Below are 23,460 nucleotides of genomic sequence, written 5' to 3'. Positions count from 1 at the left end.
TTAAAGGGAAAATACTGAAAACCAATTACGTATTTTACCTTTAGTCTTGCATACAATCAACCTTTGTCAAACTGAATGAAATGAGTGCCTTGAGTCACATTATTACATAAGTGAAAAATGAAAACTTACAACATAGACAGGCATACCTCGTCTTCTAAGGCTAAGACCATCCCAGCAAAGCACGAATAATGCCTAAGATACTACCAGCAAGAAGAGCCTGCAACAATCTTAGCTTGTCCTTCGTGTATGGTGGGTATCTCAAAAATGCATCACCAGCAAAACTTCTGTAAAGAACAGGCTTCTTATGGCTAAAAGCATCAAAGGTGAATATCCCATGGTATGCACCCATTCCACTATCCCCGACTCCTCCAAATGGTAAGGTGTGTTCAGCTAGCTGAAATAATCTCAGGTGCAAATCACTTATACAACTTCTATTATTCAATAAGAATGTGAAAATCTATTTATAAAAGTGCATGCTTGACAAATAGGAATGTATCATATGTTTTAACCAATTTCAACATTATTTAGTAAACAAAAAGATGCAAATAGTAGCATCTGCTAATAAAACTTCCGAAAAAATTGTGCAGAAAAGCAAAAGTAAATGAAATCTCTAAAAAATATATAGTCAACCATATCTAACATCAGCATGTATAATTTAGAGCACCAAATCCATGTATGATGATGAAGGATAGCAGTATCAAAAGAAACAACCTTCCATGAATCAATGCTTTCACCCTACTAGCGATGATGGCCCTTGACACAAGATTATAAGAGCAGTACACAAAATCTGATCCTTTACCTATCATTAAACTAAAAATGGTCTACTAATATCCTTAGAAGATTATGTTTTCCCGCACTAAATTCATTCTAGAAATTCTTTTTGACTGAATAATTTCCCCAAAGGTATTTAAAATCTATTATAACCACCTTACATTTATGCATCTTGTGTTGGATTTACCAATTTAACCATCAGAACACATACAGAGTATGCTCTCATTAGCCAAATTGAGGGATCATTTATAACCTAGCCATGGAAAATACCACCACTTTTGAAGGTAAATATGTCTTGATGTAAATTGTAATAATGCATGCATGTCCACATAGATTCCAAGAGTTAAAAGTATAATTACATGTACGGTTGTGTCATTGACAACCAAACCCCCTGCAGAGACTGTTGCAACAAACTTCTCTTTTAGCTTCTTGTTATTGGTAAACAGATATGCAGCTAGTGGCTTTGTTCCTGAAGAATTTATCACATCAAAGCTGTCTTCCACTTTGTCAACCTGTTATAAACCAATCACAAGAAAACCACGGTAAATGTCCTATATTCAAGCTCTATAACTGACGTAGAAGACTACTGAGCTATAGCATACATGATTCATGTTTGTTTCTGCCAGGGCAGTTTTCATGCAGAAAAATCATAGAACAAGCTGCTACAGCCGCAATTAGATCTCTCTATTCACATGTAGAAAGAACTGTAACTTTTCCCTTGCAAGCTTTTCAGAAAAGTATTGCTATAGTTGTTACTTCATAAATTGCATTGCTAGTACATGTGAAACAGGTCTTATCATTCGTGTTCCATTTGAAGAAAAGGATATGCACTATTTTGCTTGAGCAATAAAAAAGGTTTGGACTCTTTAGATTTTTCAAGGAGAATGCTACAGGATAGAGACAGCAGAAACTTAAAAGAAAATAAAAAATAAATAGCAAAAAAATTGAGTGTAATTGCCCCTTAAAGTTCCTACCGTGATAATTGGAAGCAACGGACCAAATATCTCTTCATTCATGATCAGAGAATCTTGTGGAACATCAAGCAAGATAGTAGGAGTAATCATCCTGCCATTGGAAGAAAGAAAAGCATATGAACAGTGTAAATATGCCCAGTGCAATTAAAAAGAGAGGAAACAAAACCCAGGTTAGAACTCACAAGTTTGTTTTATCTCTTTCACCTCCATGGATGATCTTACTAGAAACATTGTCCTCATCCAAGAGCTTTGACAAGCGAGCAAAGTGGTTAGAATTCACTATGCGAGACAAGTCTTTTGACTCCAATGGATTCTTTCCATAAAATCTCTCCAATTCACATTTGAAAGAATCTACCTGCAGGATAAAAAGTGTTTGAGAAGATGATTGAAACGAATGGGTTACAAATTTAAACATATACAGGCAACTTTACCAACTTCAGAGCATAATCTTTTGTTGTAATAATGTAATCAGGAGAAATACATGCTTGTCCATTATTACATCCCCACTTGCCAGCAATTATCCGCCTAGTTGCAACCTGAAAATACAAAAAAAAAATGTCAATATTTAAGTCACAAAGAAAGAAGACATAGTGGCAAAATAAACGCTATGCTTACCTGTAAATTGATGCTTGAATCAACAATGACTGGAGACTTTCCTCCAAGCTCCAAAACAACTGGTGTTAAATGCTTGGCAGCAGCTGCCATCACAATGCGTGCAACTCTTCCATTGCCTAAAAATGCAAGGATGTTTTGATTCATAATAAGTTTTATCAGAACTAAAATGACATTAGAAATACTATAGCATGACAATGTCTAAAGCATCAACCATACACCAAAAACTAGAACTTCTGGGAGAGCACCAAAATTTTGCCACAAGTTTTCATCATTTTGAAAAATCAATTTAATACATAGTGATATTCCATGTCTGAAAAGAGGATCCAAAACAGCATATCAACACACCAGTATCTTTGCAAAGCATCAAATAAATCTAATATGCCAAAGCAAACCCCGGAAAGCAATCTCCAAAGCCCTCTTCAATTCTTTCCAGATCCCAAAGTGAGAAACTTTTGAGCACCATTAGGCCAGCTGTACTTCATTGTTCCAATAAAGTCTTGACCAGTTGAAGTGTTGCAATTATCCATAACCACACTCATGGGAATACATTAGCTTCTGCCAACCAAAGGGACCATACAACAGCCTTCAATTGTCCCATTGAGGATTTTTTGTACTTCCATCTAATTAAATCACCAAGGATGGGAAAAAGTTTATGTTGAATTGAGAGTAAAAAGCCCAACTCACTAAGTCCTAAGGTTTTGTACTTTATAATTCGCAGTCCCAAACGGGATAAAGGATGAGAGTTACAGTAAGTTGGCCTGGCAGCCAGTGTAGAACTATAGTCACAAACTATCAACATAAATTCTAAAAGAAAAACGATTGCCAAGAGAATCTACAAAAAGTGTTTACACAATAAGCTATTGAAAAAAATACTGAAATACCCCCCAGAAATGGCGTATACTTGATTTTGCATCTAACACTGCATTCATTCACAGAGTGATCTAAACCAGATAGAAGCTACAAAGAAACATCTAAACTATATGCTAAAAGGGAAATTCTATTAAGTCATCAATTGTCACCATCTAGTTCTTCCCCACAACGGATAAAGTCTCAAAACAACACTCAGCAGACACAGCAGACATATAAGACTTCAAATCCAATCCTTCACCCAACTGTTTGGTAACAAGTAAAAGAAAGCTACATTATCCAACACCCAGTTTTATAACAAACTTCTTGAAGCATGATACACATATGAACCTAAAATGCAGTTGTCCAAGTGTTTATTAATTAAGACATAAAAGATCAAGCTAGAAGAGAACGTATCAGATGATAAATGAGCAAGGACCTGTATAAAATATTTTGTCCCACTTTTGCTCCAGTAGTGCTGATGTTTCAGGAACAGCCCCTTCAACAACCTTTATGCAAGAGCTATCCAAATAATTGGCTACCAGCTTCACAAGCAATGATGCAGTGGCTGGAGCAATTTCTGATGGCTTTAAGACTATAGCATTACCAGCTGCAATAGCTCCAACAACTGGATCAAGAGACAACACTGAAAGAAGAGATACAATAATTAAAAGTAAGGAAAAGAAAAAGACAGAAAAACATAACAGTGAACATGTCCATTAGGATGTTTAACCTACATAAAGGATAATTCCATGCTGAGATTACTAACACAACACCCAATGGCTCAGATACAATTTCAGCAGACGAAGGAAATGTAGTCAATGAAGTTTTTGCCTGCGAGAAAAAGGGCAAGTTAATCATATTCAACTCTTTTAATATCAATAAGAAACCTTAATAAAAAGCTTCCACCCATTTGAGAGTTATCATAAAAATTTACCTTTTCTGGCATCATCCAATGCTTCAGTTCCTTGAGTGCCAATCTACATGAGTTCTTTAACATCGCTACCTACAAAGTAAACCAAGTCAACATCAGGGGAAGACAAAAAATAACATATGTCAGAATTCAATAGAAAACAATAATGCACAGTAAATTCAGGAGGCTAAATATAGATTAATCAAGTATTGTTGCCTTCTCCATGGTTCCAGTTTTCTAAACTGTGTGACATTTAGAGCTTAACTATCAGGTATAGCATGACAATCAAAATTAAAACAAAGATATCAACTATCAAGAATTACAAATATTTAACAAAAGAAAGACATCTCCACATAAATTGTCCATGTGACAAATAATTAATTGCTTCTGAACAATAGTCATCTCAATACATTGTTTCCACCGAGTTAAAAAGCCTAAAAATAACTAACTGAAAGTTCCTGGAAAAAAAATGACACTAGCACCAGGAACAATCATTTAGGAAACCTCAAAAGAGAATTTCCTTGATGTTGAACTTCATTACTCATTAGCCATTAAATCTAATCAACTTAAGCACAGAATGTTGACTTGAATGACCTGTCCATCTAGCTTAAAGTAAACCAACCATCGGCCTCTATAACTAAACCTAGAGAATGAAATATATGATTTAAGAATTTGGCTCGGATATTGTTGCTTGCAAACATGTAGCAAAAAATTATTACCATAAACCTATTGTTGAAACAACTCCTTAAGTACTCTTGAGAATTGAGATAATCAATGTTTATCTAGCTTTTAAATTCCCTATTATTCAGGGATTCTCACATTAATCAATCACAATTACAATTATCCTCACAGCTGACTATCTGTAATAGCCAAAACTCCAATTGTCAAATTATATAGCAACACATGTTCTCTCTTTTTTTTCCAGTTTCCGTCCATCTACTACATTCCTACATTCAATTTCAATCACTACTTATTCTTAATCCTGATCTCAACTAATTAATGGTAAACTCAGGAACCATCCACCCCACAGTCCAAACACATCCCACATTCCAAATAATTAATAATTATGAAGAATCTTCACTGATAAAAGGATTTATCAACAGTCACTAAAAAGGCTGAACAAAAACAATTATCCTATGGATACAGATTTTAACAAAATGTGCTGGTTGGATTGGCAATAAATATTGAAGTACTTGAGTTCTAGCAGTTTTGAACTTTCGAGTATCATATACTAGCTATTCTTTAGTAAAGTCTTAAAAATGACCAACCTTTTTAATGAAAAAGCCAACTGATAGCATGTCATAAATGCTACTTGTGTCCACCAAGATTTCAACGTATTTAAACACTTTTAAAATCTTTGTACGCCAGGAAAAAATTTTTTAAAAAAATGAACCACTCAATTCCAAACTTCCTAACTGCTTTCTTCATGAATTTCATGATTCTCGCTTGAGCTTGACACAAAACAAGGTTCGAGCAAAATTTATATTTATATAAATATATATGTGAAAAATGAAATAACCTCCAAAAAAGGAAAAATTAATGGAAATAGACAGCACCAACTAGCTTTAAACAACAATCTTTTTCAAACAAAAAACTCGTAGAAAAAAAAAAAATAGCTTTAGAGACAAAGAAGTAGTTGAAGTTCTTTATCAGTAACCATTTATAAACGATCAAATCTTTCATGAATATTCATAATTTGGAGTACTCGACTATTAATAATAAAACTTTAAAAAATTAAAATTAAAATCCAATTTCAATAATTATAACGTTGAAATTTTTGTTATTATTATAATTGACTGCGAATCAAGAATCATTAATACCTATTGACTCGGTAATCTGTACTTATACTATGATTCAGTTAAAGAAATAACTTCACAAAGTTCTACTCCTCATCCATTTTAAAATTAATTAAATAAAAAAGCTAATCCGATATCAAATTATAAACAAATTCATCGAAAAATAAAAATCAATGAATAAAAGCTTTGACCTCGTAGATTGAGGATTCGAGTTCCGGCTTGGAAAGATCGTCACGAAGAGCAGCGACGATTTGCGGCTCGTTCTCTTCCATCATCTTCAGCATGGCTTTCAACTGAGTCCTTCTCCATTCGTAGCTTTTAGTCTTTCCGGCTACGAAGCTATCTCTCAACTGCTTCACCACATCTTTCGCCGACTCCGCATTGAAAACCGCCTTCTTTTCCACTTCGCTCGCCATTATTATCCAAAACAAGTCTCAAAAAAGAATAATCAATCAAATTATATTATAACTTCGAAATTATTATATAAAGTAACCATTGAATTTATTGGCCTTCCGTTTTTGTAATTTTGTTTTTAATTTTGATAATGTCACTTTCCCGTGTGAATATTTAAAGTCACGAACTTGCGTGCGTATGTATACACCGGAAGAGTCCTGACTTGCTGCCGTCGTTTCTCTTCACGTGTTTTCGAGAGTTGCAACTTACAATAGTGGGTGTCGCACACGCGTAGAATGAGCGCGTGTGGGATGGGTATTTTTTTAATCTGTTCCGCATTTTTGGCAGAGCGTTTCGCCAATAATTCGGTTTCCGTCCATTGAGTCTATGGCTTGAAACAAATTTGAAATGATAAAGTTTTGGACACTTACCCGACGACTTTTATATTTAAGATTTTATAATAAATTAAAAAAAAAAAAGATTATATCATGATTAGGAGAATAATATTTTCTTGATCTAAATTTTAAATGAAAAAAATTTTAGTACTTATAAAATCTTTAGGATGAAAATAAATTAACAATGCAAGGAATAATATATAAAAAATTTATTATATTCATTGATGATGAAAATTTTAGATTTCATAATTAAAATGGAAGATATATATATATATATATATATTGTATGCGATTTTCCTTTTGTAGTTGATTATTTAAATTTTTTATTTCAATGTTCTACAAGTATAACGGAAGTTGTTGGTGATGGTATAATTTTTTTTTTTCAAATTTTTTACAGAATCTAAATCAATATGGTTTGCCTACTTTATTTTAGAATAAAATAGTTAATGCGAAATGAATATCTACCTGTAATATATATTTTTTATGTTATTATTATTATTATTATTATTATTTTGACATAATTATTAATATAAATTAGGTAAATATTTGAATCAAATTATTTGTCATTTTTTTAATATTTGAATTGTTATATTTTTATATTTAATAATTTATTAAGTGGTAGCAAGCACTTGCGTGATGTTGACGTCCCGGCGGTGAAATGTTCAGGTCTCGCGACCCATGTGCCTTTTAGGTATGTTGGATGAATTGTTGGCAAGAAAATCGAATTGTTGGTGAGAAAACCAGCCGTGGAAGTTGCAACCACCGTTGCCAATGCCCTTGGGTGCGTCATCAAAGATTCGAAGTTAGTAAAGCGTGTTGAAACCCAAAGCCACATGATATGCTAGATATAGGGACGAATTTAGTCCCGAAATATTTATCCAAAAATAATATACAAATAAAAAAAATGTTCTCTTGAGTAAAACACAATTTGGTTACCATTTTGAGTTATGGAATTATAAAATAATAAAAAAACTATACTATTAAAGTTACAGCTACAACTCTCCAGGGTTATAAAAATTTATATATAAAAACGTCACTTTGCGCATATAATTATGTAATTTATGGGTAGAGTTAAAAGTGAATATAAGTTAGTTTTAATTGATTTGATTGCTTGGATTTAATTTGATTAAATTGATTTAAATAATTTTTATTTTGATAACGATCAATTAAACAAAATAATTTAGTTGATTAATTCAATTAAAAATTAATAATTGAATCAATTGAATTAACTAATATTTTTAATAAGTTTTAAATATATGATATAATATAAATATAATATTTTTAATTTATATTAAAAAATACAACATTGATGGGAAAATTATAAGTTGAGTTTTATTAGATGAAAATTTTATGAAACTATTATTCAAAGTTGGTGGCAAATTAATGGTAAATTTTTTTTTATTTTCCAACTGAACCATTTAATTTTATGTCAGTTCAATTATTTTTTATTATTAAAAATAAGATAAATTATATAACACCACCTTATTATTATTCCAGACGAATTTAAAATTATTCTTGAGATTAAAAATGTAATACTTAATTGTTTTATGAATTATTTTTTTATTTTTTTATTCAAAACTATAACTTTTTTCGTTAGTTTCAAATATCTTTTTTCTTCTTCTCCAGCAATTCACTCTTTTTTCTCTATTTTAAATCCAAACGGCATATTAACTTGCCTTGTAGGCTGGACAATACTATTTTGTCCATGTGTTCATTTTGGGCATAATATTGAGAACTTGAGAGATGATACCCCTTGGACTACACCATGCATTTCTCATGCTATTTGTGTTAAAGGCGGCATTGCATTGGCAGCAGCAACAGCTGTCTTCCATGGTATTGACCCGAGGACATCATTTCTCATTTGTGAGGGTGTTGTTTGCTTGGTGGATGTGTGGTATATATACTAGTCTTGCTCGGCGATCGTTAAGTATCATCTCAAGGTAGCATCTAATCTTACTTTGCCATGACGCGAAACAAACTCCAACCTACAAGTATAAACTATCCAGGTTAAGCAGTTGTTAAGATAGAACTTGCTGCTTTCATCTTTTCTGCGCCACTTCAAAGTTCAATCTTTTTATTGTACTTTGGTTTTTCAATAAAAATTAAAAAAAAAAACCACTGTTGTTCGTCTCTTTTTGAGTAAAAAAGAGCAAATACAAACAGTGCCAGTCAAAGTTAGCTCCAGGTTCAAACTTCAAAACCTTTTTCCTTTTTTTTTTTTTTTTATTCTCTCAAATTTTAGGTCAGTGAATGAAGAAACAACGCTCGGGTAATGGAAGAAGAAATAAAGAAGCAAGAGCCAAAGATTCTTTGCAATGCAGGCTCCGGCGTGCTTCATTTCTGCCATCAGTTGCCAAAGCTCCACTTTCTCGAGCAAATAAGCTCAAACTAGCAGCAATAGCTGTCGACTTGATTGTTCGGCTGAGATACGATGACATGCCTTCGCAATGCAAGAGCGAACTATCCGACGAACCAGAACTCTGTAAAAGGAAAAAGTGACTTGTTGGAGAAGAAGAAGAAGAAAAATAAAAGAAAAAAATTGAACACGATTTTTGACAAAAAAAAAAATCATAAATAATTATGTATCGCATTTTTTATCTTAAAAATTATTTTAAATTCCTTTTAAATCATAAAATGATTTTATGCAATTTACTTTTAAAAATATATGGATTAGTTTTGATTATTTTTTAAAAGAGGTTAATTAAGTTGGTTTTTTATTTTTTAAGATTAAACCAATTGGTTGGTCGCTCTTAAGTAGGGTATTGCATTTCTTATTTTAGTAATAAGTGTTTGATTTTAGATAATCTCAAGTAAGAAAAAAAAACTATTATTTTTTATTCTGACATATATATTTGAATTTGCTTCTTGAATGAGATAATAGATGTATATGCTATTTTTGAAGTTACAATTACTGAACAATCACTTAATAAATTAAAACATAATTAAACAATTAAACTCACACATGATAAAATTTGAATATATTATTGAACCAAATGTTCAATGCTAAAACTTTAGTATTAATCACAAATTAAGGTTAAAATTGCATATTAAATTTTATTTTTAAAAAGTCATTAAAAAATTATGATAGTTCAAACATATATGGATAGGATATATGGCAGTAGAAAAAATATTATTAATTGAGATGGTAAGATTACATGCGGACGAAATATTTTAAAATGAAATATAATGCAAGTGAAAATGAAGTTTATTTAAGTTTTATTTCAATAATTTTTTTTCCTCTTTGAATTGAACAAATTTTAGGATTAAAAAGCTCACTCATTTAACATTTTATATTATATATCACTTCAAGTCGCAATATCCCCGAATGTCCGACTTATGAAATTCAAATGTCTTAAATAAATTTATTCGTAAAACAAAAATCATGCGATGCGTTCACATGCTCTAATTTCACATCTTGATAAGCTCAACACAAAATCATCCACGCATTACCTTTAAAGCTTAGCATTGTATTGTTTTCCAAATTCATTCATATCCCTTTACTTTTTTTTTTTTTTATTTCAAAGGTTTATTAATCAACTTTCAGACATCATTTTTTAGCATTTTATGCATCTATATGAATTTAAAAAAATATTTTGGCAAAAAAAAATATTGAAACATCTTTAAAACAATCATTTTATAATATTTACAACATTGAGGATGTACTCTGAATTTCCATTTGCATTTTTGGCAACGAAAAATGGAAGATAGTGTATTAACTTGAAATAGAATTATGGCAGGTGTGGCTGATAAAGACTTTATATCTGCTATATGAATAAACATCTTATTATAATACTAAAAAAAAAAAACCTAATCAACAAAATGAAATATATATATATATATAAATAGGAAAAAAACTAAGATATGAAGTGCTATATAAAAATTTATTCAATGGTAAGTTACATACAAATTTTAAAAAATTTTAATTTAAAAAAATCCATCTTAAAAAATAAATAATACAAAGCTGTTGGATGATTGTGGCCGGTGTAGCGAAGATTCATTCTTTTTTTACACAGCTGTGAATATGCTTTCTTTCCACACTAAAGCCTCCATTGGGGCCAAAACAATATTATTAGCACATTTGCATATAAATCTCCACAGCATTGGCCACCATCATTGAATGGAGTAAAACTAAAAAAAAATTGAATGTTTAATAATTTAAAATATGATACGATCATATGATATGAAAATAATAAAAAAATAATATAATTTAAAATTTTTAACAATAATCATATATATGTTTAATAAAAATAAAAATTTATTTTTTATTTTTTAAATCAACATAAATAATGATACATAATTTTTATATAAAATATGATATGAATACATAAATTATCACTATTTGATATACATAAACTACTAGATAATAATAGTAACAGTAGGCTTATAACCAATTAGCTATTAGTTCAACGTGTCAATTTTTAGTCATTTACTCGTTTTTTTATCCTTCTAGTCCAATAATTCATTTGACCTTCCAATTTGATGTAACTTTTGACTTTTATCCCCATTTGATTTATCAGCATGAAAATGATTTTCTCCAATTGTGCTAAGGAATCCCAACTAACTTCATATTTATAGTAAAGCATCCACACATGAAAATGTTTGTTTTGTTTTCTGATTTTGTTATTATTATTATTATTATTTTGCATGCCACCATACTAAGCTCAGTCCATTCATTTCATATTTTCAGGCCCAACTTAGCAGAAATGCTGATGTTGTGTCACCACTCACGAGCACGATCCTAAATCAAATTGTCGCCTCAATTTACCATTGCTAATTGTTAAAACGAAAAAGTACTGTTGACACCTTATTCAGATTTTGCATGAAAGTTGGAAATGAAGGAAACAAAAGGTAAGAAAAATGGTATCGGATTAAGGTTTTATTTGAAAAACAGTATTCCAATACGGTAAAAAATAATCTTGAGCTTTCAGAAAAAACTTTAGAGAAAAGTATTTGAATGTATCTTTGTCAAACTCTTATAAGTATAGAAATATATATTTATCGTGCAGATGATATTTAACTCTTGAATTGGTCAAGATTCAAATCTTTTTAAAGCTAAATTTTTGCTAAACTTTATTATTATTATTATTATTTTTACGGAAAAACATACTGCTAAGATGCTCATCTTCTCCCCCTTGCCACTGGCACCTCGATTCCCTGTTATTCCCTTAAACCATGGGCTTTATGTCTATTAATTCAGTTGCTTAGAAATGGGCCTGGCCTTTACATAGTAAATTTTGGCGTTCGAAATCAACGGAAACCCATTCTTTTCCTATACAGAGTCGAACGTAACGCTTACGGCCTTACATCTAAAACCGTAACATTTGAATTTGATCACGAATCTAAAAGGTTAATATTTTATTAATAAATCATAAAATTTTTAATTTATTTTCTCGTCTGGCACTAACAATCTTATACATTGATAAAATTTTTTTTAAATTTTAGAAATAATTTTATAAAATTATCATTACACTATAATTAAATAATTAATATAATTAATTAATGCACATTTGGTAACCTAATAAATCCAATGATATATAGAAAAATTAATAATCCAATTTTAATTTACTAATCCAGTGATATAAATTCATATTTAAGTGTATATATACAATAATGAATAAATCCCTCCAAACACCACTAACCATATAATGGGCAAAAGATAAAAGAAAAATGTTTTGTCGAATGCAGTTTTGCTACTATCAATTAAATGATGCCAAAAGCAAAATCGAAATCAAAATCAAACAAAGGCGTGCGTTTGCCATTGGCCCGAAAGGCCACTTCTTGATCCAAAACAATTGGAGACAGCGAGCGAGTCAAATGGCAGACATCTTATGTTAAAAAGTATAATAGATCGAATTTAAATTTAAATTTGAGTTTAATTTTTAATTTAAGATTTAAATTTTGATATAAATTTAATCAAATTTATTTTTTAAATTTAAATTCGATTTAAATAAAAATTAAATTATTAAAATTTATTTAATTAAATTTAATTCACATATAAAAATAAATTTAATTTTTATATTCGATAAAATTTTTATTATTTATACTCAAATTAAAATTAAAATTTAAAATATTTTATAAAAAATTATTAAAATATATTAAAATATAAAAATTTAATTATATTTATAAATTATTCAAATTAAATATAAAAATATATAAATTCGATTATATCAATAAATTAAATTATTTAAATTTAAATTTAATTTAATAATAATTAAATCAAAATTTAAATAATTTATTAACGTTATTATGTCATTTACACCCTTAACTATCTCCTTTCCTTTGGCTTAGCAATCTCTATCGCAGCCAAAGCCAATGGCTTCGTCTCTAGGCACCACCGCCTATTCTCGAATCTTTGCTTCCTCCTCCTACTCAGTCAGAGCTCGACTTTCTCTCCGCTCCTCTTCCTCTTCCTTCTCTTCTCCGTCTCTCCTTTCTTTCTATTCTTCTCTCAAATCCCTCGCTTTTTGTCCTCTCTCTTCTCCTTTCTCTAGCTATCAGGTTCTTCCTTTTCTTTTATGTTCTCTTTTTCGTATAATAAATATTTTCTATTTTTTTGAATTAATTTTGTTTTAATGATAAATAGACGAAATCGGCAGTTAATGTGTCGAGTAGCGGAGGATTCAGTACTGTAGCAAGTCCGAAATGCGCATCCTCGGATCCTGATCAGTTGAAGAGTGCTAGAGAAGATATCAAGGAGCTTCTCAAATCTAAGTTCTGCCATCCAATTCTGGTATTAATCCTTCACTTTGTTTCTTGTTCAATAAGTGTGGTTATGTTCTTTGAATTTTTAGCATAAACGAATAATATCCTGGTTTATTCTGAAGAAATATTTGATGATAGTGATAATTCATTTCGTATTTGCAGAAATGAAGTATCAGTTTAGGCAGTATTAAGAGTGTAAATTGAACTTTGTTTTAGTTTACTGTATAATTGCAAATAAAATGCTTAATTTGTGTTAAATGAGTGTTTCCCTTTAGTTTGTTAAAAAAGAAGTATTGGATTTTGAGGGGAATAAAGGGCTCAATTCAACTATTTTCCTTTTCTCTTCCTATTTTATTCCGACCAAACCAGCGAAAGCAGTCTTTCATGAATTGAAAAAATATTTGCTATATGCACAACAGGTTCCTCTAGGATTGCACGATGCTGGTACCTAGAACAAGAACATCGAGGAATGGCTGCGAAGGGGTGGAGCGGATGGAAGTCTTAGGTTTGAAGTCGAGTTGAAACATGCAGCCAACGCTGGTAAAATTTTTATTTTATTCTTATAACATGTAATTAGCTCAGTTGGTACTTGGTAGCACTGTTGTCTCATAATCTTGCGTTTCAGGTCTTGTGAACGCATTGAATCTTATAAAGCCTATCAAGGACAAGTACTCTGGTGTAACTTATGCTGATTTGTTCCAGTTGGCTAGTGCCACTGCTATTGAGGTCATCCTTGCTGTTGCACTTCAATGAGTATTTTTGCATTAATTGACTGTTTAATTTTTGTAATGAGAATCAAGTTGAAATTTCAGGAGGCTGGGGGACCCAAAATTCCCATGAAATATGGAAGGGTGGATGTCTCTGGTCCTAATGAGTGTCCTGAAGAGGGCAGGCTACCTGGTAAGTGAACCATGTCAATGTAAATTGTGGGGGGAGATCATGGTGCATATGGTTTCCTAAATTAAGAAATGTAACTAGAAACTTGAGGCACCTATTTCATGGATGTCTGTGGGCTCCTACTTTTTGAATGGTTGTACCATGAATCGAACATGTCGTGTTAGTCCATCTAATTCTGGATTTCTAGGTGGGTCATTGCATTGTTGTGAAGTGTGTCACGGATAACAGATAATTTGTCTTTATCTGACCAAAAAATTGGTACCAATAGGTGTTCTATAATCAACAACATATAGCAAATACCTCAAGTGGCAATGTGGCATCACTATAGATTAAATAAGAATATTTAGATCTTTAGGATTTTCATAAGAGTAATACTAGGTTCTTAAACTTAAACGGTTGACCATGTTTTAGCCGCCAGCAATTGATCACTTATGAACCTAGAATAGTATTAATACAATTTTATGTTGCAAACTTTTGTAAGTGATGAGCTTTAATTTCTATCTTTGTCAACATTTTGAAGTTCTGAAGTATGTAGCTAAGTGTCAGTTGTTGATTATTAGATACCTTACATTGGCAAACTTCATAGTTTTAGGTTGTTTTGCCTCCTTTTACCTCATAGGTATTGATACATTGGCTTCTATTTATGATTAGAGACCACTAACTTTTATAGCATTTCTCTGTTGCTTAGCTGCTGGACCCCTTCGCTTGTGATCATCTACGAGAGGTTTTCTACCGAATGGGATTAAATGATAAGGTAAAATTAATTGTAAAATATCCTTGGTAATTGTATTTAGCATGGCACACGAGGATAGTAATCATCTGCCTTTTTTTTATGCAGGGAAATAGTTGCATTATCTGGTGCACACACACTTGGGAGGTCCAGACCAGAACATAGCAGTTGGGGTAAATGGGAAACGAAGTATATGGTATTTAAGCAGCTAGTTTTGATATGAATAGGAAAATTCTGTTTATCTGATAACTTAAGTTCATTATCTGTCATATTCAATTCTTAATTGATGCCATAGATAATGGAGCAAGCAAATGCTTAGCATTGTAGTCTGTTATACTTACTACAGAAGATACAAAGTGCCATCTGTTTAGCAAATTACTGTTCCTCAGAGAAGCAGTCCCCATATCCTGAATGCACTTGGTCTCAATGGGATAAATACCTGGGGATGACCTCCAAATACTTTGTCGAAACTGAACCTTGGCTGAGAACTGCTTACCCAGCCTGTCAACCTCTTGAAGTTCTTGATTGGAAACCTGTCAATACATGTGATCAGTAACAAATACGTGAGGGCAATATTTCATGAGAAAAGCAAAATCAAGAAGTAAAAATCAACTTGTCCCTTTTGGGTTTAAGCTGTCCTGTTTCCAGTGGACCAGTATTAGGTTAGTGTGTCCAATATCAACAACTTCTATTAATGCTATCTTGGTTGTTTCTCACGCTGAACTATATGGTTCTAGCATGACAGTTCTTTCCTCTAAAAAATTTAGCTGGAAGTTTTAGCTTACTATCCATTAATGGACTTTCTAAAGGTGAGCCAGGAGAAAGAAATTTGAACTTACTTTCAAAGCTGATCGTTACACTGAATCCTCAGAAGAATGAAAAATTCAGTGGCTGAAGGTGCACCAAACAAAATGAATTTGGGCATATCCTCATATATTTATCCCATTTTACTTCTACGGTATCACCTCAAGATGCGACATGCTAGCTTGAGTCACACTATCAGAGAATTACAAATAATTTCTATAGTCATGAAGCAAATTGATTGTCTTCCTGAATACAATTTGTTGTCAAGTGTCTTTCTTAATGTTTTGTTGAATTTTTAATGAGCAACTGTGGTTGCTGACTTTGCCAGTGGTATCATATGTTAATGCCTTCATAATCACTAGAAAGATCTTTTTCCTTAAGTGGAACATGAATGTTGGTGGTTCTAGTAGCTATAGTTTTACCAATAACCGCATCTAAGGATTTAAATTGGATTTTCCTTCTTGAATGACAGAAAGATGGGCCAGGAGCACCAGGAGGGCAGTCCTGGACAGTGCAATGGTTGAAGTTTGACAATTCATACTTCAAGGTTTGAAATTGAAATCAGTTTCTCTTCTCGAGTAAGAGGAGATGTAAAAGTGTCTAATTCTCTTATCCATACAAGACATCAAAGCGGAAAGGGAGGAAGATCTGCTTGTGTTGCCAACTGATGCTGTTCTTTTTGAAGATCCCTCTTTCAAGGTAAATAAATTGAGTTCAATTTAAGCCAGTTAGCAAATATAATATCAGTTTTGGCTAAGGGTTACTCTATTTGCAGGTATATGCTGAAGATCAAGAGACATTCTTCAAGGATTTTGCTGAAGCCCATGCCAAACCTAGCAATCTTGGGCCCAAATTTGACCCTCCAGAGGTTTGTTTATGATGGATGGTTGCATTTTTATTGCTTTCTTGAATAAGAAAAGTTTGTGGGAAAACACTTATTTACAGCTGGTTGTAATATTGTAATCTGTATATTTATATTTATATCTCTAAAATTAAGTATTTGTATCCCTAGAATTAAGGACAAAAAATTAGGATAGTCAATCCCTCGATCATGGGATCAATTTTAGGAAGATTTAGTTTCCTAGTTTACCCACTAGTTAGTCGTATAAACACCTAAGGTGCTTGTATAATTCTTTATAAGCAGTTTTTCAATATACATTCAGTTTTACTCTTAGTTTTTCACACAATTTTATTTCTTAGTTTTTTCGCATGGTATTAGATCTTTAGGCTCTTCTCGGGAAGAAAATTTTTTTAGCCTTCATTGTTGAATTCTATTTCAGTCTTTCATAGCCAAATCTTGTTAAATCTTTCAGTCTTATTTTTTCCTTCTTTGGCCTTTATTGCTTAGAATCATTTTTGGTTAAACCTTTATTATCAAGACTCGTTTCAGTCTTGAGAAAGATAACCATACTAGAGTTAGCAGAATTTGCCACTATTATCCGATTTGAGAAAGTGACAACTGGTAAAACCACCGGAGTATTACTGAAGTCTCGGAACAGAGAGAGTTGGATAGAGAAGAGATTGAGAAACTAAGAAGTTTATTGAAAACTTTTGAAAAGCCTACTAGGGTATGTACTTTGGGTAAGGTCTCTAGTTTAGGTGAAGTTTCTGGTTCTCATGGATTAGATGCCTTTGTTAAGCTTATTATGAGTTCTTGGGTCATTGACTTAGGAACCACAGACTTTATGACACATTCCTTACAAAAGTTTAGTGCTTATACCCTGTGTCCTAGTAATAAGAAAATTGTTGTTGCAGATGGTTCACTTACTACATTGGCAAGATTAGGAGATGTTCAAATTAATCCATCGTTTGTTCTTAAAAATGTTCTTCATGTTCTTAGATTATCTACTAATCTGATATCTATGCAAAAACTTACTAGAGATATGAGCTGCAAAATAACTTTTTATCCTTCCTATTGTGAATTTCTGGACCAGAGTTTGGAGAAAAAGATTGGACTAGATAAGGAGAAAGATGGACTATTCTATCTTGAGACATCAAACAACGTAAGTAATATCAAGAATAGTTTACCTTTGTCATTTCTTTTTGAAAAATCTTCCAATAAAGACAAAATTTGGCTTTATCATTTTCGTCTTAGACATCCTTCTTTTGGAATTTTGAAAAACATGTTTCCTTCTTTTTTCAAAGGATTAAATGCCAAAAATTTTCATTGTGATGTTTGTGAACTTGCAAAGCATAGACGTGTGTCTTTTCCAGTTAGCAATAAAAGAAGTTCTACTCCTTTTTACTTGATTCATAGTGACATATGGGGTCTTTTACAATTCATAATATTTTTTGTGCAAGGTGGTTTGTTACTTTCATAGATGATTGTACTTGGGTCTCTTGGATATTTTTATTTAAATCTAAATTAGACGTGAACAGTGTGTTTTTAAACTTCCAAAACATGATCCAAAATCAATTTGGAGTGAAAATCAAGAGATTTAGGTTTAATAATGCAAGAGACTATTTCAATTAGAGTTTATCTACCTATTTTCAAAAGGAAGGGATTATCCATGAGTCATCTTGTGTTAATACTCCACAGCAGAATGTAGTGGCAGAGAGGAAAAACAACCATTTACTAGCCACAACCCAAGCTTTACTTTACCCAGATCCTACTGGATGGAAGTTGTTTTCATTGCCACATAAATTATAAATAGGTTACCTTCAAGTGTTTTGAGATTTAAAACTCCTATGGAATTACTCTTACAATTCTATCCCAACTTTAATACCACAAACAACCTCACACCTAGGATATGGAGTGGCAGAGAGGAAAACCAACTATTTACTAGCCACAACTTGTGCTTTACTTTTTCAACCAAATATACCCAAATCCTATTGGATGGAAGTTGTTCTCACTGTCACATACATTATAAATAGGTTACTTTCAAAGGTTTTAAGATTTAAACTCCTATGAAACTACTCTCACAATTCTATACCAACTTTAATATCACAAACAACCTCACAAATAGGATATTTGGTTGTACATCATTTGTTTATGTTCACAGTCATAATAGGGGGAAGTTGGATCTTAAAGCAATTAGGTGCATTTTTGTAAGGTATTCATCAACTCATAAAGGGTATAAGTGCTATTATTCTCCTATAAAAAAATTGTGTCTGCAGATGTCACTTTTGAAGAAAGTAAACCATTTTTTACTCAACCTTATCTTCAGGGGGAGACTTCATTTGTGGAAGATAAGGATAAAGACTTCTTTTTGCTTGATTTGTCCTCCTTTTAAACAATTTCACCCATTAATTCCTTTGAGTCTGAACCTGTTTTTTGTGAGTCAAAGTCAATTACTGAATTTGAGTTTTAACCCATTCCAAACATAGATGATGTGACAAAGGATAATATTGTTCTTGATTCTATGAAGGAATTATAAGTGTACTCAAGAAGGAAAGTTTCAAATCCTGAAGTAGTGTAAGTCCAAGAACTTGATCTTAACTCTAGAAATGAGGTAACTATAGTCTTTGACTCTGTTTCTCAAAATGAGCATCAATCTCCTAAAACTATAACTAGTGATTATGATTTGCCTATTGCCATTAGGAAAGGAACCTGAGAATGTTTTAGGCATCCACTATACCCAATCTTTAATTTTGTTTCATTTGAAAATTTTTCACTATCCCACAAAACTTTCCTTGTGAACCTAAACACTATTTTTATTCCAACTACAGTATGCGACACATTATCCAACGAGAAATTGAGGCAAGTCATGAAAATTGAAATGGGGGCCTTAGAGAAAAATAAGACATGGGAATTGGTAGAGTTGCCTAAAAGAAAAAATCTAGTTGGATGTAAATGGGTTTTCACTGTAAAATATAAGGCGGATGGTACTGTTGAAAGGTATAAAGCCAGATTAGTGGCTAAGGGTTATACTCAAACTTATGGAGTGGATTATCAAGAAACTTTTGCTCCAATTGCCAATATGAATACAATTAGGATTTTGTTATCATTGGCTGCAAATTACAATTGGAAGCTTCAACAATTTGATGTAAAGAATGCTTTTCTACATGGTGATTTGGAAAGAGAAATATATATGAAGGTTTTGTCAGGATTTAGAGGTCACCTAGAAGTAAACAAGGTATGCAAGCGAAAAAAGGCTTTATATGGCCTTAAACAGTCTCCTAGGGCTTGGTTCGGGAGATTTGCCAAAGTGATGCTAGCAATGGGATATAAACAGAGCTAAGGAGATTCTATATTGTTTATCAAGCACTTTGATTCAAGGAGAGTCACAGTTCTATTAGTGTATGTTGATGATATAATTGTAATAGAAAATGATGAAAAAGAGAGAGAATTTCTAAAACAGTGTTTGGCTAGAGAATTTGAGATAAAAGAGCTAGAGAGATTGAAGTACTTCCTAAGAATTGAAGTAACTCGCTCACGGCATGGTATTTGAATCTCACAATAGAAATATATGATGGATCTTTTGAAGGAAACTAGAAAACTCACATGTAAACTTGTAAATACCCTTATAGATCTTAATCATAAACTTGGAGAAGCTAATAAAGATGTTGCTGTAGATGGAGAGATGTACCAGAGATTAGTTGGAAAACTCATTTATCTCTGACATACTAGACTTGATACAACATATGTTGTGAGTGTGATAAGTCAATTTATGCATAGTCCTAAAGAAGTGTACCTACAAGTTGTCTACTGTGTATTGCACTATTTGAAGGCCAATCCTGGGAGAGGTATCTTATTCAAAAGAAATTTAGGGCTGGTTCTAGATGCATATACAGATGCAGATTATGCAGGTTTAGTAACGGATAGAAGATCCACCTCAGGCTACTACACTTTCTTAGGCGGTAATCTTGTGACTTGAAGGAGTAAAAAATAGAATGTGAGGGTAAGATCAAGTGCTAAAGTAGAATTCAGAGCAATGGCTCAAGGAATTTGTGAACTATTATGGTCAAAGATTATTCTAGAAGACTTGAAAATCAAGTGGGATGGACCAATGAGTCTCTACTGTGATAACAAGTTTGCAATAAGCATTGCACACAATCCTGTGCAACATGACAGAACAAAGCACATTAAAGTAGACCGGCATTTCATAAAGGAGACACTAGATAGTGGGTTGATTTGTACACCATATGTATCAACCAATGGTCTACTTGTAGATGTGTTGACTAAAGGTCTCAGCAGTGTAACATTTCAAGAAATTATTTCCAAGCTGGGAATGGAAAACACCTATTCATCAACTTGAGGGGAGTGTGGGAAAACTTTTATTTGCAGTTGGTTGTAATCTATATATTTATATTTGTATCTTTAGAATTAAGTATTTTTATCCTTAGAAGTAAAGACAGAAAATTAGAATAGAGAATCCCTTAATTATAGGATCACTTTTAGAAAGATTTAGTTTCTTAGTTTAGCCACTAGTTAGTTGTATATAAACTTAAGGTGCTTGTATAATTCTTATGAGCAGTTTTTCAATATACATTCAGTTTTACTTTTAGTTTTTCACATAGTTTTATTTCTTAGTTTTTCCACAAAATTTAATTAGTAAAAATTGCTACACTTCTGTTACTTTTAAGCTTTAACCCCATTTTTCTTTTTATTAAGATGGTGTTGTTTTCTTTTGACATTTGGAGAAGATTCTCATAGGTTTGCTTGTTAAATGTACCTCACCTAAGTTTTTCATGAATGTTATGTTCCACGAAGAAGAATTTGTCTCATCTCTAGATGGATAAATGAGACCTTAGCATAAGCAAAAGAAAAATGATGGGGTCTTTTCTGTGCAAATTCCAATGTTGTTGAAATATTCTAAATTGCTCATGTTTATGTTACTTACAAGACTTTAAATTTGTGGTTCGGCTAGTATCAATTTTAAGTTTTAGTTCCATCAAGTTGCTTTTGTCTTTCGGTTTCTGATGTAGGTTTAGACTTACATAGGTGTATAGACAGACATGCAACTTTTATGTTTCTTTTATAACCTTGAAAAGAAAGATTTTCTTTTATTAAGTTAGATTATAAGAATGATGTGAGAGAGTTGCTTTAAGGACCTGAATATGATTTGCCAGATTTGATGATCAGGGAATTGTGTTAGATGATGGTTCTACATAAGCTGCACCAGAGAATTTTGTGGCTGCCAATCACTTGACTGGAAAGGTAGCAACCATGAATAACTCATTTCATTTTCTTTATAAATACTGATTTCTAAAAGTCATTGCATTTTTTTTTTTTTTGCATGAAAGAATCATCTGAAGGAAATGCACAAATTGTTCATCTTGTCTGTTTTCCATGATTTATTGCAGGAGTAAAAAAAAGCAAGTTCTTTTTTTTTTATTTTTTTTATTTTGCCGTGTCTTACAATAATACAAGCTCACATCATAAACTTGGAAGTCTAAATGAAGAGGAAAGAATAAAAATTCAATGAGCATTTTGGATTGCATAGAGAGCTCTCAGAGTCTATGAAGCAGAAGATTCGAGCAGAATACGAAGCACTTGGTGGAATCCCTGATAAGCCTCTACGAACCAACTATTTTCTAAATATCATGATTATTATTGGTGCCTTGGCCATTTTGACATCTTTTCTTGGTAATTATTGATTAACTCAGTGTTTGAGCTCTCATTATAGAAGTAGAACACAACTTTTTGTTTTCGTCATTGATCTTATGGTTAATAGTAGTGAATTTGAATCAGACTATGAGAATATATGGTGTCTCATGTTGCATCAGCGCTTAATCAGTGTTTATATCAGCTAAGAATTTTTTCAAGCCGTAGGATATATACTTAGGCTTCCTTTAGTTATTACTTGTTTTTGGTATTTGAAAGGTTGGAAATTTGAACTTTGATTATAAAAACTAAGAGTTTAACACTCTGGTATTATACCACGGCTGGGAACTAAGATTGATTTCATTTACTTATTACTTGTTACATATTGAAATTGGTCCTTGAAACATGGGCCACCTGTGGTCTTTTCCTCTGGAAAGAAATTTCAACTGAATTTTATGAGTACTTGGCTATTGAATATTTCAATACTGAACATATGCGTTAATGGCAATTGGCAAAGATGATATGCGTAAAATCCAAAAGGAAAAATATGTCTATTGGGCCGCTTTCAAGTTCTTTTAAAATTCTCGGATTGAATCTTCCGAGTATGAGAGTAGGTTTTATAGAATTTAAGTCAAGCTCAATAAGCTTTCATGCAAAGAAATAGAGAAATCTGTAACACAATGGATCCTGGTCGTCCATCTTAATGAAGTAGGATTAAGAATCCTGACAAAACTAAATGAGATGTCATATGTTTGACCAATTGCTTTAATTTATCCACAAAAGAAATAGAAACCTTGCGGATTCCCATTCAAAGATTTTCTAAAACAACCCAACATTTTGACATGAAACGATACCGATAGCATATGACCAACTAAGGCTCATATTAGATTTCTAATCTTTCTCAAAATTAAAATTTTTTTGGTTGTAATGGAGGATTAAAGACTCAGAAAATTAGCTACAAACTACACCAGATAATTCACGCCCTGTATGTCAAAGTGAAGTAGTAGATAGACCAGACGTTGGATCTGAAAGAATATAAAACCGTCTCTCTTGATTGCAGCTCCATTTATCAATTTAATCTGTTGCCATTTTTTTTTTTTTTTTGCTTGGAATATGATTAAATGATTACTTTCATTT

The 23,460-nt window shown here is 32.0% G+C and overlaps 1 protein-coding gene and 1 pseudogene across 2 annotated transcripts; one reads left to right on the top strand and one right to left on the bottom strand.

Moving 5' to 3' along the window:
* Window positions 1-12: 12 nt before the first annotated feature.
* LOC111298298 (aldehyde dehydrogenase family 3 member H1-like) lies at window positions 13-6,369 on the bottom strand. The gene is made up of 10 exons (XM_022893075.2): window positions 6,107-6,369; window positions 4,144-4,212; window positions 3,944-4,040; window positions 3,646-3,852; window positions 2,361-2,476; window positions 2,177-2,281; window positions 1,928-2,100; window positions 1,746-1,836; window positions 1,131-1,283; window positions 13-394 (listed from the first exon to the last, which is right to left on the bottom strand). The coding sequence occupies exons 1-10, from the start codon at window positions 6,329-6,331 to the stop codon at window positions 161-163; spliced, it is 1,470 nt and encodes a 489-aa protein (XP_022748810.1). The 5' UTR covers window positions 6,332-6,369; the 3' UTR covers window positions 13-160.
* A 6,596-nt stretch (window positions 6,370-12,965) lies between these two features.
* LOC111298287 (L-ascorbate peroxidase S, chloroplastic/mitochondrial-like) lies at window positions 12,966-22,474 on the top strand (annotated as a pseudogene). Its single transcript, XR_016340908.1, has 11 exons — window positions 12,966-13,201; window positions 13,287-13,433; window positions 13,825-13,945; window positions 14,031-14,131; window positions 14,218-14,305; window positions 14,991-15,056; window positions 15,141-15,228; window positions 16,309-16,535; window positions 16,612-16,704; window positions 21,849-21,936; window positions 22,083-22,474. The product of XR_016340908.1 is annotated as an L-ascorbate peroxidase S, chloroplastic/mitochondrial-like (transcript).
* Window positions 22,475-23,460: the final 986 nt, after the last annotated feature.

The sequence above is a fragment of the Durio zibethinus genome, chromosome 3 (assembly GCF_047325235.1).
Source record: "Durio zibethinus cultivar Kanyao isolate XHJ-2024 chromosome 3, ASM4732523v1, whole genome shotgun sequence".
NCBI classification, from domain to species: Eukaryota; Viridiplantae; Streptophyta; class Magnoliopsida; order Malvales; family Malvaceae; genus Durio; species Durio zibethinus.
Note: the sequence above shows the minus strand (reverse complement) of the source record. Positions and strands in the feature narration are given on the sequence as shown.